At 39.9% G+C, this 15,043-nt stretch overlaps 1 protein-coding gene across 1 annotated transcript in view; it reads left to right on the top strand.

Moving 5' to 3' along the window:
* The window catches only part of LOC111229790 (copine-8-like), a 62,586-nt gene that overhangs the window by 14,174 nt on the left and 33,369 nt on the right, over positions 1–15,043 (top strand). Inside the window, exons 3-5 of the mRNA XM_022756260.1 lie at positions 348–388; positions 6,378–6,424; positions 8,137–8,240. Of these exons, the coding sequence (XP_022611981.1) occupies positions 348–388; positions 6,378–6,424; positions 8,137–8,240 (192 nt within the window). The remainder of the gene's footprint in view (positions 1–347; positions 389–6,377; positions 6,425–8,136; positions 8,241–15,043) is intronic.

Raw genomic sequence — 15,043 nt, 5'->3', positions numbered from 1 at the left:
TTGATGGCAGCTTCCACTGTTGTTGCCGGCACCCAGGGAGTGCAAAAAAGTGAAAAATAGGTCGTCTCTTCTGCTGTTTTCTCTGTATGTTTGAAATATAAATGGGCCCCACTTTAAGCTCAATTTTATAGTCTGTTTAATGTTGCTGCAGTGACTGGATGAAATAGCTTTTGTTAATCAAGTCAGGGGAGGATTATGGGTAAACAAGTTGTCAGTGTAGTGAGAGAGCTAATTAGGCAAGGTTTAATGATGTAATAACTTTCTAGTTCTCACTTTCTTTGTTGAAGTGGGACAGCTGTGCAATTAATTTTTATGTCAATGTGTCTCTTTGTTTTCTTGTTTTTCAGAAATCTCCTGGACAGAGACACATTCTCCAAGTCTGATCCAAGTAAGCTCACCTGCTCCACACACACCCACACACACACACACACACACACACACACACACACACACACACCACACACACAACACACACACTCTCACACACACACACACACACACACACACACACACACACACACACACACACACACACACAAACACACACACATACACACACACACACACACACACACACACACACACACACACACACACACACACACACACACACACACACACACACACACACACACACACACACACACACACACACACACACACACACACACCAGCTCTCAGCACCTTAAATTCTGGAGACAAACACAAATATCCACAGACAAACATCCACCATATTCAGGCAGATTTAAACTGGGCACACACATGGACACACATACATGGACACACACACACGGACACACGCGCACACACACACACACACACAGACACACACACACACACACAGACACACACACACACACACAGACACACACACACACACACAGACACACACACACACACACAGACACACACACACACACACAGACACACACACACACACACAGACACACACACACACACACACACACACACACACGCTCTGCCTCGCTAATGTGAATTAGTAGACATTTGCATATGTCAGGGGTCGTATTCGTCACTGTTCTCCGCTCCCAACGTGAGTGAGGAAAGCCCGATCATCCTCACACACAAACCAGCCACTTCCCTCCTACAGATGAAAGGACACACAAACACACACATTCACATATACACACTCCTCACTCCCTTGACAGCAGGAGTTCAATTTGGCAACTGGTCCATTGGTTTTTAAAGGCTCAATGTGGAATCTAACAGTAATTTGTCCGATAAAGAAATGTAAAGTGTCGGACTAAAGGCGTTTTTCCTTGTAAAGAGAAGGCAACATTATACTAGGGCTCTCAAACTGTCAAGTACCAAAAACTGGCACGGTCTGAATCAGATTCATAATCTTGTTTAGAAATGCCAGGAACAGACTTCACAATATCAACCAGATAAATGACAGAATTAGTGTCAGGCACAACAGCTGTCGTGTATCATGGTGGAAGACAACCAAGGCAGGACGTGTGAAACCTCTCGATGTATCGACGATGGATGTTCCTCATGACTAATTCCCCTGTCGGTTAAATGGAAATTAAAATCTTGACTATTCGGCTCCTCAATAGACAAACTGAGTGGGATCACAGCATGTAAACGATGTCATATTGGTTTCGAGTGTGGCTAATGTTAGCAGCGCCAGTGCCAGCAGCCTTCTTACCTTGCAGGTTAACGTCCACATACCTGTGCTGAATGTAGTTACACATTGCTCTAGTTGAGTGGTAGGCTGGAGCTGAAATTCGATAATATTGAATATCACGAAATATTTCCCACCATATGCAATATTCCCCATAATGTCAATGTATTTTTACAGTTTTGAACAGTCCGCCCTCCTGCTGAGTCCAGCCTTCATTTCACTGCTTTGCTTACAGTACATTGTACCTTGGCACGTGACAAATAAAACTGTGAATTGCTGCCACTTATACCTGAAACATAAAATACAATAACATAACAATTATTGTCCAGCCCAATATGTGGGCAGGATTTATCGGGATATTAAATCTTGGATATCGCCCAAGCCTATCGAGTGCTTATATACCAGCTTATTCTGACACAGCCTACATACAACCTTATTTTCATTTTCTAAATGAAAATACTGTCCACTTTGCTGGTTTCCAACACCTGAGTGGACTGCTGTCTGCAGCCCCAGCTAGTGGCTGTTGGCTGCGTGACATCTTATTAGACAAAACAGTTATCAGTTGTAATTAAATTGTAATTGTAATTAAATCTTACAGACACCCTCAGTCATATCTTCACAATCACCTTTGTACATTACACAAGTTGTGAAAGAGTGCAAGCTATGATCAATATCATTACCAAGGCACAGCGAGAAATTATGACTCTGTGATCATCGTCACATCTGATACTGTGACTATCTAAAAAAAAACAAATATATCATCTAGTCTGATCCTCAGTAGTAATCAGTAGTTTCTGATTGAAGTTCATGTTTGGCTGCTTGTGTTTTGACATTTAGAATTTGAGAACTGCAGCTTTTTTGATTTGTATAATGAAAGAGATTTGCCTATCAGCCATATTGTTGAAAACTGAAAATAAAAGCCAGCCTCACTAGATGCTGAGAACAGGTCCTCTTATACTCACATACTCAGGCACACGTGCACAGACAAGCTGGAAGATTGTGAAGTAGTTCCTTGCTGTTTTCATCTGTCGTTCCTGCTTTGTTTTCTGTAACAGACTGTGACAGTCCTGTCGGTTAAAAGCCCTCTAAAAATAAACATGATGGGAGGAAAATACTCTGAGTTATGCTGAAATGATAAAGTTGAAACATATTTATATTTTATTTTTACCCTCTACTTTTCCAGGGTTTGGTTAACATTCAGTTTTTCCAACATCACCTTGTTTCATTTCCTAAATATTCAGCACTCTGCCACCTGGGTGCTGTACAGCGAACACAGTGGTGTTTTTAGCATTGGTTGGTGTGTGTGAACCCATAATTGATGAGCTCCACAAATCGCCGATTGGACCTTTAAGTGTCAGACGGTGGGAGAGGAGGATGAGCATCCCTGCCCGCCCCAACGTTTATGCAAGGAGGCACTTGTGCTGCGTCCATGTCTCTGCTCTGCTGACAGCACTGGCCCCAGTCACACAGCATTAGATCGCCTCAGCAGAGCCACACACACATGCAAAAAGTGCACACATCCAGGGCCTCAGGCAGGCTCACGTACCATATTCATATTAGCTTATAAAACTGGACAACAATCCAGTGTTTCTGTTTTGTGCATGTTTGTGTGTGTTTATACATGTGTGCGTGGTTCCTGTGGTGTGTGAATGTGGATGTGCTTTGATCAGTGTGCTTCAGCAGATTGGAAAAGGGCATTAAGCAGACAGGAACATTATCAAAGTATGCACCGTCAGTATCTCCTACATTCGGAGCAGAGATGGTGTTAGCGGTGCTATTGTCAAGTTCCTGCCCTCATCATCAGCCTGATGAATAGGAGGAGTTGAAAGGGCGCCTGTACGGATGCGAGGAGCATCGCTATTTACGGGTGTGTGATTGATAAATAGCTTTTTCCCCTGCACAATAATGCAGAGACCATGTGTTATCTGACGCTTTGTGGCAAGATTAAAGGACGACCGTATATTCAACCAGCTGAGCCCCAACCCACTGCACACCATCCACAATGCAACATATACACCATCCAGACTGACAGTCTCCCAAAACATGGCAAGTTTGAGCTGTTCTGCCACCAGACCAGACGCAGGGGAATTAGAATGTCTGTTGTTTGTGTTGCACTCAAGAACAGTGACATTTACAACATAGCTGGAAGTCGGAAGAAAACATCAGTTTTTACATAATATTAGTAATCATATAATGTATCTGGGCTCAACCTGAGATTCATTCTAAAAGATGAAATGTCAGGAATTCATCAGATAGGCCTGGTGATTCTGAAACCAAGGATGATTTTCACTCACAGTTACAACCGTTAACGAGTCTATGATTAAATTAAAAATATAAAAGTCATTTCATCAGTTGGTGGTAGCTCATACATTAACTCAGGCATAAATTTACAATTAATTAGAGCTGTAATTAATGATAATGTATGTCACTGCAGTGGAAGTTGTTGCCTTCATCATCAGATGTCACAAGCTCAACTCAAGTTCTGTTTTTTATGTAGTTCTGAAGAGAGTGTGTCTGCTTTATTTTAGTGCTTTTATGTTACTTTAAATAGTTTCACCTTTTTGAAATAGATTTATAAGCTTTCAAACCCTGTAAGGCAGCACATAATTAAAATAGCTTTCACTCAACAGGGTAGAGCTTCAGCGCTCTGTTTTTTGCTTGACACTAGTCATATGGACATCTAATTACATTTACATCAAACATTGTGTTTGAAATCATTCACCACTCACTACAACAGTGCCGCACAATCATGCATTGTGTCTAACATTTAATGTCTAGTATTTTCGTCACAACTGACTCAGAATTCAATACAATGTGAATATTGAACAAGGGACTTGTAATTCCACTGTCCCAACATTAAATACACTCTAGTGCCCCATCAGAAAAATATGACTGAATGTCACTATGGAGGAATTTGCAATGCTTACACTGCTAATGTAGACATTACTGTAGATATGATTTGTTTCATATATCTAGGCTATTAATTAACACAAAGCCTTATTCCAGCCAATTACATGCCACAACATACAATGCCAAAAAAACGATGCAAGCTTTACTCGAACCCCAGTGAGCCCAGTTCATCTCCCGTGGTGGTGTTTTACTGGAGCTGAGTGGTGGGACCCAGCTTTGTGCATCACCAACCTCACTGCTTCAGTTCCTTTAAGTTGAACAAAATATCATTTGCTTATTTGCTTAATTGATGAGAGTTAAAGGAGAAGCTAGCTAACCTAGTCAGTTAGCTTGTCTGACTTTATTAGAATTACAAGTTGTAAATTGAGGAATATTGTTTCATTTTTTTGTAAAATATAATTTCAAATTTGCCCAGTTTACATCATAATTTACAGCATTTTGATAAGGAGTTATGGCAGATACTGTATATTAACCATATTTTCCACTATGTCTTTTACCCCTTCAATCTAAATGGGTTATATATTAACAAGCTAACGTTAGCTTTGTGAGTTGGTTCAGTTAGCTACGCTATATTTACACCTGGCAGTGAATGTATGTAAAGAACAAGTTATCTGTACAAACTAATTTCTGTGGTGCCACTTGTTGTAATTACTTACTACTAATTTTTACCTATTTATTTTCTATGCTTTATTCACAAGGGTCATGTGTCCTGTTTCAACTTACTGATGAGAAAATCACTACTTAGTAAAGACTTGCACTATGTTATAACTTGACTGAAGTTTGAATACAAAACTACTGGTGCAACCGGCTGTCATTAGTACTACAAAACCCAGTTTACTAAACTGTAGGGAGGGAACAGTACATGTATTTGTGCCGTGCTGTTTGGTACAGGATGTTGCGTTGTGATCTAAATTAATATAATCTAGCCTTAACCATAGCCAGTTTGTCACTGGGCTACAAGTTTACAATTACACGTTTATTTACAAGTTTTTTTACGAGCTAAATTCATTTTAAATTAATAGAATTTATAGAAATTAATATTAATGTAATGTTTTTCATGTCTTTTTCTTTCACTGTACCGAAAACATAAAGAACAGTTAATTAACATGTATGTACTGAAATGTTACTTTTCTGCACTGCTACACCCCTACTAAACAGACATACATAGTGTAACCCTTATTTAATTAGGTAAACTCATTGAGATCAAGATCTCTTTTGATCCCTAGAGAGACCTGAGTCAGCAGAAGAAGTAAGAACAGAGATAAGACGCACCAAAACATAATGACATATTTTATTAGCTAATGACAAAAAATATCCTAAAACTACTCACTGTTTCATTATACAAACATTTAACGAATTACAGCAGATTTGCAAATGTCCAGTCCCCGGGCAATTCAGAGTTGTGAGTCGCTGCCATGTGACAGGCGTGTGTGAATACAGTAACGGCTGCTAGAATGCAAATGAAATGTCATTTTAGTGCCAGCTGATTACCTTCCTCTCTTGTCGCTAGTGATCCGTCATCAAAAAACACTCCAAGACGGATATGCTCGAATGTCAATAAGGAGGACTTTCCTCCACCCACACAAACACCCACTAACCCCATCCCATCCTCCCTGTCCCTCCCTCCTCTCTCCCTCTCTGAAATATCATTATGCTGCCAGCAAAGTTCTAGTGACATTTAATTAGAGAGCTTTCCTCTCATGTTGTCCATGGAAAGAACACGCTCTCAGCTGACTTCTCTGCATTATTTGTTCACTGTTAATCAGTCAATCAGTTTGACCCTCCCCTGTTTCTCTCCCCTCCCTTGTTTCTAATTCAACAGTTTGTGTGCTCTACACTCAAGGAATAGCCAACAGGGAATGGAGAGAGGTGAGTGTGGGGTGGGGTGGTGGTGGTGGTGGTGGGGTGGGGTGGGGGCAGTGAATGCTTCCAAGGAGCTTAAATGGCAAGCAGTGCAACATTTCAGAAAAGTCATATTGAAGGACTGCAGTGAGATTTTGAGAGGCTGCCTTTTTTCTTTTTTTTTTGTCCTTGGAAATGCTTCAGGTTCGGCCTGCTGGATCAGTGTGTTAGTTTGAATTTATCACAGCTAACACAGCTCACTTTTGTTGCTGTGTTTACTTGTTATGTGCCCAGTAACTTAACATTCCTTTCCAGGAGGTGTAGTTATGTCTATTGCTGTTGCTGTATCATCTCCTGGGTGATTCATGTTAACATGTTTGTGTGACAAAAGTAAATTAATTTCCTATTGATTGCGACCCAAGCCAGGACCTGAGTTGTCTGAATCATATTTATTGTATATTTACAAGCATTGGGCCTCATTCACCAATATCTTAAGTATTTTCTTAAATTCTTTCTTAAGTTGTTCTTAAGAAAGTCTTTAAGAAAAGATTCACGAACGTGTTCTTAAACTGCAGAATTGTGCGCACCTGTGTTCTTAGATTGATGAATGCCAATCTCCTCATAAATTGAAAGTGTGTGCCAGTTGGCCCTAATTAGCGTAGGTAAACGATCGAAAAGTATTATTGTAATTTAAATAATATAATATTATTTATAATTATTACATAATTATATAACTGTAGAACAGAAGAAAACACAATAACCAGTTATTTTGCTCAAACATGTCAGCACTCAAATGTGCATAAGAGTATGCTTGAGTGTGCGTAGATTCTGTTCTTACCTAAGAACAAATCCCAAATAAGAAAAACATTGGTGAATGTCAGAATCTTTGTAAAAAGTGTGTAAGTGGGTTTAAGTAAGAAATCTCTTCTTAAGAATGGTTGGTGAATAAGGCCCAATGTTTTTAGTAGTGAAACACAATGAACAAGAGAAACATAATCTCACAATTCAAATAGCAGCTCTCATGTTGTAAATTTTGTCAATCAGGCACCAAGTCTTTATTTATTTAAACACACTGGGGCTGGGTGGGTATACTATGGGTTCATTTTGGATCTGGTCCAAGGTCCAGGTCTGGGACCCATGAAGACCTCTAATGTGAACTACTACAAGCTTCAATCATGTGATAATATATTTAGCTTTTCTATTTTAAGTGAGTGATTTATAGAGCACATGAAATGATTACATGACAATTACAAAACATACTACCCCTGAGTAGCTGTAGCTCTAGAAACAAAATTGCTGGATGGATGAAAAATGGAGAGAAAAGTTTTGCCTGAGGAAACACTCTATTGTTACCTGCATCATAATGGTTTCTCCTCTGGCCATTTTAGTACATCTCAAACTCAGCTCGTCAGACTCAGCTTTTCATTGTCAACCTCGGATCTCCTTCTCTGCTCTAAGCTGTTGGCCTTAGGTGAACTTGGGATCAGCTCTGCTTTGCGCTGAATGCTTACATGCTAACATTTACCATGTAAAATTATTATATATTAAGCATGATCTAAAAAATGACTATGTTAGAATGTTTACAATGTGAGGAATTTGAGTATTTTTATTAAATAACTGTTGTTGCTTGGATTGTATTACAGGGGTTTCTCTACTTCTGGTCACTCAGTTTTTAGTTAGTTGAATGAGTATTGATGGCAGTCATTAACCAAGTATCCCCTGTCTCACTTCTTTCCTAGTTTGGCAGGACAGAAGTCATAGACAACACCCTCAACCCTGACTTTGTTCGCAAATTCATCCTGGACTACTTCTTTGAGGAGAGGCAGAATCTACGCTTTGACCTGTGAGTTAACAATTGACTTATGCGTGTTGTTGAGTGTGTATTTGTTGTTGTGTATTTTTGTGTGTTGTGTAGGCGTGGGTGAGAGTGCTGCTCAGTGTGGAGCAGAGTTAAGACTGAAATATTCATGGTCTGTGCAGAGGGAGATGTAAGTCTTCTCCCCTTTAAATAAAAGACAAGATTTCGTGCCACTTTTTCACCAGCATTTCCATGTGAATTCATCTCATTCATACAATGCTTTGAGACAAACCAAAGCCAGAATGCCCCCAGTGAATTATACACTTGGCATTTTGAGCAATTCTGAAAATGGATAATAATCATCACATTTCACCACTGAAAAGACAAGTGTGTCCTGACAGTATTATGTTAATGGAATAATCAATCAACTCCTACCTCTGTCATTTTTTTCTACATTTTTGTTAATCGTGTTTTTTTATTACACTTTTTTTTCAATTTCTGGAATAAATTTGAATAATGTATTCAGGTGTTACGCAGTGCAGAAAAAAACTCATGAAACAAATGACCTCCTTTGAACAGCAGATGCAGGAGACTGCTTTGTCTTAATCCTTTTAGACCTAAGTGCGGCTTTTGACACAGTTGATCATACAATTTTAATTAACTGCCTTAAGCTCTGGGTATCTCTGGGTCAGCACAGAGTTTTCTCAGTCCTTACGTCTCAAAAAGAAGCTGCTCTGTTCAAACCAGAGATTCTTCAGCTGCTACAGTGGAAACCAAGCACCTCTGGTGTCCCTCACAGCTCATTTCAAGTCCCCATCATATTCTCTACTCATGAATTTTGTTTCGTAGTATCATTTGTAAATATAATTTGCACTTTACAATCACAGTGCATTTTATTAGGAACACTTGTACACCTGCTTATTCATCCAGTCATTCAATCATGAGGCAGCAAGGATAAAATCATGCAGGTCAGGAGCCTCCGTTAATGTTCATATCAAACATCAGGATGGGGAAAAAATGTGATCTCAGTGATTTTGACCATGGCATGAGTGTTGATGTCAGATGGACTGATTTGAATATTTCTGAAACTGCTGATCTCCTGGGATCTTCGCACACAACAGTCACAAAACACCTTATTAATGAGGGAGGTCAGAGAAGAATGGACAGACTGGTTGGAGCTGACAGAAAGACTACGATCACTCAGATAACCACTCTTTACAACTGTGGTGAGCAAAAAAACTTCAGAATGAACAACACGTCTAACCTGAAGGTGGATGAGCTACACACTCTTCCACTCTTGCCAATCAAGAGCAAAACCCGAGGCTGCAGTGGACACAGACTCACCAACACTGGACAGATGAAGGCTGGAAAAATGCAGTCTGGTTTGATGAATCTTGATTTCTGCTGAGGCAGCAGATGATAGGGTCAGAGTTTGGTGTCAACAGTATGACCCAAACCTGCCTTGTGTCAGCAGTCCAGGCTGCTGCTGGTGGTGTTATGGTGTGGGGAATGTTTTCTTGGCACCCTTTGCACCCCTTAATAACAATCAATCATCATTTGAATGCTACAGCCTCTCAAAGTATTGTTGCTGACCATGTTCATCCCTTTATGGCCACAGTTTGTCATCTTGTAATGGCTACGTCCAGCATAATAATGCTCCATGTGTCAAAGCAAAAGTTGTATCAAACTGGTTTCGTGAACATGACAATGAGTTCAGTGAACTTCAGAGCAGGAGATTGGCAGCATGAATGTGCAGCTGACAAATCTGCAGAAATGATGTGATGCAGTCATGTCAACATGGAGCAGAGTCTCAGAGGAAAGTTTCCAACATCTTATGAAATCCATGACACGAAGACCTGAGGCTGTTTGAGAGCAAAGAGAGACCCTACCAAATATAAATATGGTGTTCCAAATAAAGTGGTTCAAGAGTATATATTTGTATGTAACATTAAGAAGATTCCTCCTTGTCTGAGTTTGTGTTGTATGAGGCAACACAAAGAGTCAAATACGTCAAGGAATTGACCATTTACAGCAAATAGTTAGGTTAACCGTTAGATTTTTGCTATTTGACTTCCTGAAGAAACTCTCAAAGAATCTGAGCAGCAACGAGCATTTTGTGAATTCCACCTTAACGAGGACATGAACATTAAATCTTAATCTCAGCAATGTCCTAAATCTCATCTCATAACTAGGACATACAGTAAGAGGGAGGATGTGGTGGTGGAGAGAGCTGCAGCAGCAAATGGCAATGAGTTGAAGAATTAATATGACTGGACATTACTCAGCTGAAGTTGGAATATGATAGAATACAACTGAAAATGAAAACTTATTATTTTTAATTAATTAATTGTTTTATAAACATATTTTTATGTATCATATCAAACATGACAGAAATTTTAGTAATTCAACAATAAACTGCTGATGACTTTACAAACTAAATACATTTATGTATTTTTGAAAAGTTGAATCGTGCAAACAAAGTAAATAAATTAGGAGTTGTAAATAGTGGCTCCTGAGCCAAATCTGGCCCCCACAGTATCTTGTACACAGTGCTGAGAGCAAATATACAGTAAGATACCAGTTTTACCATGCAGCTAAACAAAGACAACAATGCTAAACAAATGTAAGCATAAATATATATTTGAAACAGGGTAGTAGGTATGAAAATAGATCAACACCTAAACAACAAACATAACATTTTATGGGTTATTTATAATTTATTTGTATAAAATTTTTCAAATCAGAATCTTAATTATGTCTTATCTGCTGAAGACATCACAGTATATACTGTATAAAGCTTGTGTAAATTTCATAATAATAATAATATGAAGTTGTTGCTAAGCTCCCGAATCACTGAAGCAGCAATGCTCATTAGTAGGAAGGTGAGTGAACTGGCAGGTAATGTGATTGATGTAGAATTAGAAGGTTGTTGTGATTGGTTCATTAGATTCAGGTGTGTTGAGACAGACAGATTTCCTGGTGTCTGATAAAAAAGTATTTATTGTAGAGAATAATAAAATATTTACATCGTATCTTAAACACATCAGATACACCTGTGTTGTGAGTCATGTTGCTGTTAAAAGTTTTTAAAAAAAAGTCAAATCTCCTCATGTAGCACTAAAAGTCGACCTGTCCAAGTGATTATGATAATCAGGATTTTCCTCTATTGTGTTCCAGCCTCACGCAAATTCACTGTATTTTCCCATGATAGCTCATGAAATATGGAACGGCTCTTTGTTTGTTTACTTGTTGGCCTGTCAGCAGGGGCACATGCTGCTTACAAACTGTGGGAGGTTGCAGTGAAGGTCAAGGAGAGATGCTAGCTGTTTGATTGTGTGTGTGTATTTAGGTTGTGTGCTCAGTCTGTCAGATAAAGTGTGTGTATATACATTTAGTTGTGTTCAGGTTGTTTTTTGGATGAAAGTGTGATGTGTGCGTATGATGTTAGTGTGTGAATCTGAGCGTATGTGTGTTTGGACATTTGTTTTTTAATGATGTGTGTGTTTTCATTTCTGTCTACGTGAGCATGGCTGTTGAGATTTTGTGCTCGGCAAGGCAAGTATGAATAATAATATTAATGTGATACTTGTGTGTGTGTGTGTGTGTGTGTGTGTGTGTGTGTGTGTGCGCGCATGGTTTTTTATTGTTTGTTTTACCATACGTGTGTATATTCCCATTCCCATGTGCTAGTGGAATGTAGTGCATATTTGCCAGAGTGTGTGTGTGTGTGCGTGCGTGCGTGCGTGCGTGCGTGCGTGCGTGCGTGCGTGCGTGCGTGTGTGCGTGCGTGCGTGTGTGTGTGTATGCACTCAACTAGTCCAACTCCCCACATGGCTTGTGGGTGTGCATCAGGCCCCGTTAGTGTCTTATGGGCTGATGGGCTTACAATCACTCGCAGCGAGGACATGGCTGCCACACACACACACACACACACACTCACACACACACACACACATGCATGCCTGCCCTCAGAACACGCATTTACACTTTGCTTTTCAGACATTCTACACACATCATGTCGAGCTTTAACATGCATGCAGACACATACACACACACACACACACACACACACACACACACGTACATACAACACATGTAACCAGTGGTTACTCGCGCTCTCCTCAGCCTTTGTCCTGAGGTCTGGAAGTCTTTACACTATAGCTCCTGCAGCTCCTGCAACCCTTCATTACCTCAACCTCCCTCACTTCAACTCAGTGCTTCACATCCCTTCACAACATCCATAGACAATGCTGAGCTGCCCGCAAACCACCAGTATAGCTGCTGCTGAACCATCCCACGCTCTCCTTACCCGAAGACCCCAAAGCCACGACACACTTCGCTTCCTCTGCTACTATCCATGCCTGGAAATCCTGTTAACCCTCATCTCACTGCTGGCCATGTTCAGGGCTCCTCTTAGCTTTTTCTTTTTTCTTTTTTTGGGTAGAATTGAAATTTGAGATGCTCACTGAAGCCGGTAGGACCCCCCCACACACTCAAACACATCGGGTGGTTGGTTGTCTAATCAAGTGTGGAGAGTGTGAGTAAAAGAGGGATCTAGCTGTATTTATTTCATTTATTTCACTGGATTGAAGATATTTCCTCTACAGTTGGAAATCAAGAAGTCCTGAGTTGAAACTCAGGTTAAAGTGTGATTTTTGTTTTCAAAATATCAATTTTTGGAAACAAAATGTATCTCACCAGTCATGCACATGTACATTGTAGTGTGCACAATACAGTGGACTGTAATTTCATGCATTAGAAGACACAGCTGTTTTGCAAAGAAGCATTTCCTACATTTACAGTGTTGTTGGAGTCAAAGTCATGGTACCTCAGAATCAGTCAATGCTGAAAAATCACATAAAAGCAAATGTAAAAAAAGCTAATATGCATTTTCAAACCATTTCATCTTTAAACCAGAAGGAATCACAATTACTGTACCTCATCATTTATTTCAAACTACTCCAATGCAATCAAAATCTGCTGAAAATAAAAGTGTGTTTTTGGTTTAGCCATATTTTGCTTTCTTTCCTTGGCAAAATAATATTCCAAGAATAGAGCTTGGATTCAATAAGAACCAGAATCAACAAGAATGTCACTGAACAGAATGCATACCTCCACCAAGGCCAAACAATCCTACACATGTCTGTCAGACCCAGATTATTATGTGGATCTACACTGAATAACACCAAGTCAAACATCTCAACACTCATATTACATCAAACATTAATTCCTGAGAAACTGATGGAAATGTTGCAGTGTTAAGGAAAGTAATAAGAAATTTATGGATTTGCTCCTTTATTCAGATGGAGACCAACATTTAAAGTGTTAGTCCCTGGCCCATGCTCCAACCCTTCACCATATTTGGTGCCAATCGGTTCAGTAGTTTTTGCACAATCCTACTGACAAACAAGCAAAGAAACCAACAAACAGACACGGGTGAAAACATAACCTTCTTTGCAGTAATAAGCACAATCAAAAACTAGAGATCTAATTCCGATGCCCAGCCATGATTTCCTGTAATTTCCTGTAATTAAACCAATGACAGACACAGACAGCCAACATGGATTTAAAATGTATCTCAAGTAACAAATGCATCATTTACATTTGAACTGTTGAATATTTGACCATTATTAAGCATGAAAGTGAACTCTGAAAATGACTAAAATGTTCTACTATTCAACAATGATTCCTTATGTATCATTAATTTAAAAAAATGTCCATATTCCACATGTAAATATTCATTACAATACATTACAACGAAACAGGGAAACTCCAAAGAAACTGATACTTGCCCTAAAAATTGGAAGTACATCATTCCCTTCTTTTTTATAGCAGTATTTTTGGTAAAATGCCATGTTCAGGAAAATCTGTGACAGAGCCAAATATGCTAATGAAACATCGAGCATCTCGTATGAAGGTATAAAGGCCTTGTGAAGGTTTCATGAAACTATTAGGAAATGGAGCTCAAGTGTCAGTTCACTGTCGTCTGTTGTTTGCCTTCCTCTCCGGCCCTGTTTGTTTGTGTGCCATCATTAGTCATCATTGCTCAGTTCAAACGGAGCTCTGAGCAGCCCCCTCCCCCCTCCCCGCAAGACAGACAGCACAGGACCAAGAGAAATCCTGTCTGGCCCAGTGCCGATGCAGTGATGTCATCCACATAAACTCACACTCATTCAGTCACACACAACAAATGTGCACTCACGAGGCGCCGTGGGACATCTACTCCTGCAAACACTCGTGTGTGTGTGTGTGTGTGTGCATGAATATGTGCGGCCAAATCATCCATCGTACATACATCAGTAGTATGTTTTTCTGTCTCTCTCTCTGTCTCTCTCTGTCTCTCTTTCTCTCACTCTTTGGGTCTCTCATTATTAAATAAGATTAAATGAATCATTTATGAACATTTGGGAGTGACAGAGGCAAGGGGCGAATAGAACATGAAGCGCACCTGTGCATTTTGCCAGCGGCACGTTGCGTAACAGCACCACGTTTCCTTGCTCTTATGGAATTACATTAGTAACAGCTCCGTATTGGAGTCCCCCACCCCCTCCTGTAGTGACACACAGTGTCTCCCAGTTTTGTCAGCAGGCGCCTTATCGTACATGGCATGCTGTCTGTAGAAAGAAACGCTCAGGATCTCCCATTTACACACTCCACTACGCACTGCTGCACACACACCACACACACACCAGAGACACCTAGGAAGGTGACGGGTTACAGGAAGTAAATAAAGCTGGATAAATTGCTCTCCAGAGAGGCGAGTGGATCATATGGTCTGCACAATATAGCTGCTACTTATGGTTCAGGAGGATGTGAATGGACAAGCTGTAGAAATCTAGTTTGTTGGA

This window comes from Seriola dumerili, unplaced genomic scaffold (genome assembly GCF_002260705.1).
Source record: "Seriola dumerili isolate Sdu_G_001 unplaced genomic scaffold, Sdu_1.0 BDQW01000242.1, whole genome shotgun sequence".
Classification (NCBI taxonomy): Eukaryota; Metazoa; Chordata; class Actinopteri; order Carangiformes; family Carangidae; genus Seriola; species Seriola dumerili.
The sequence above is the reverse complement of the archived record's forward strand: the minus strand, read 5'-3'. Positions and strand labels throughout refer to the sequence as shown.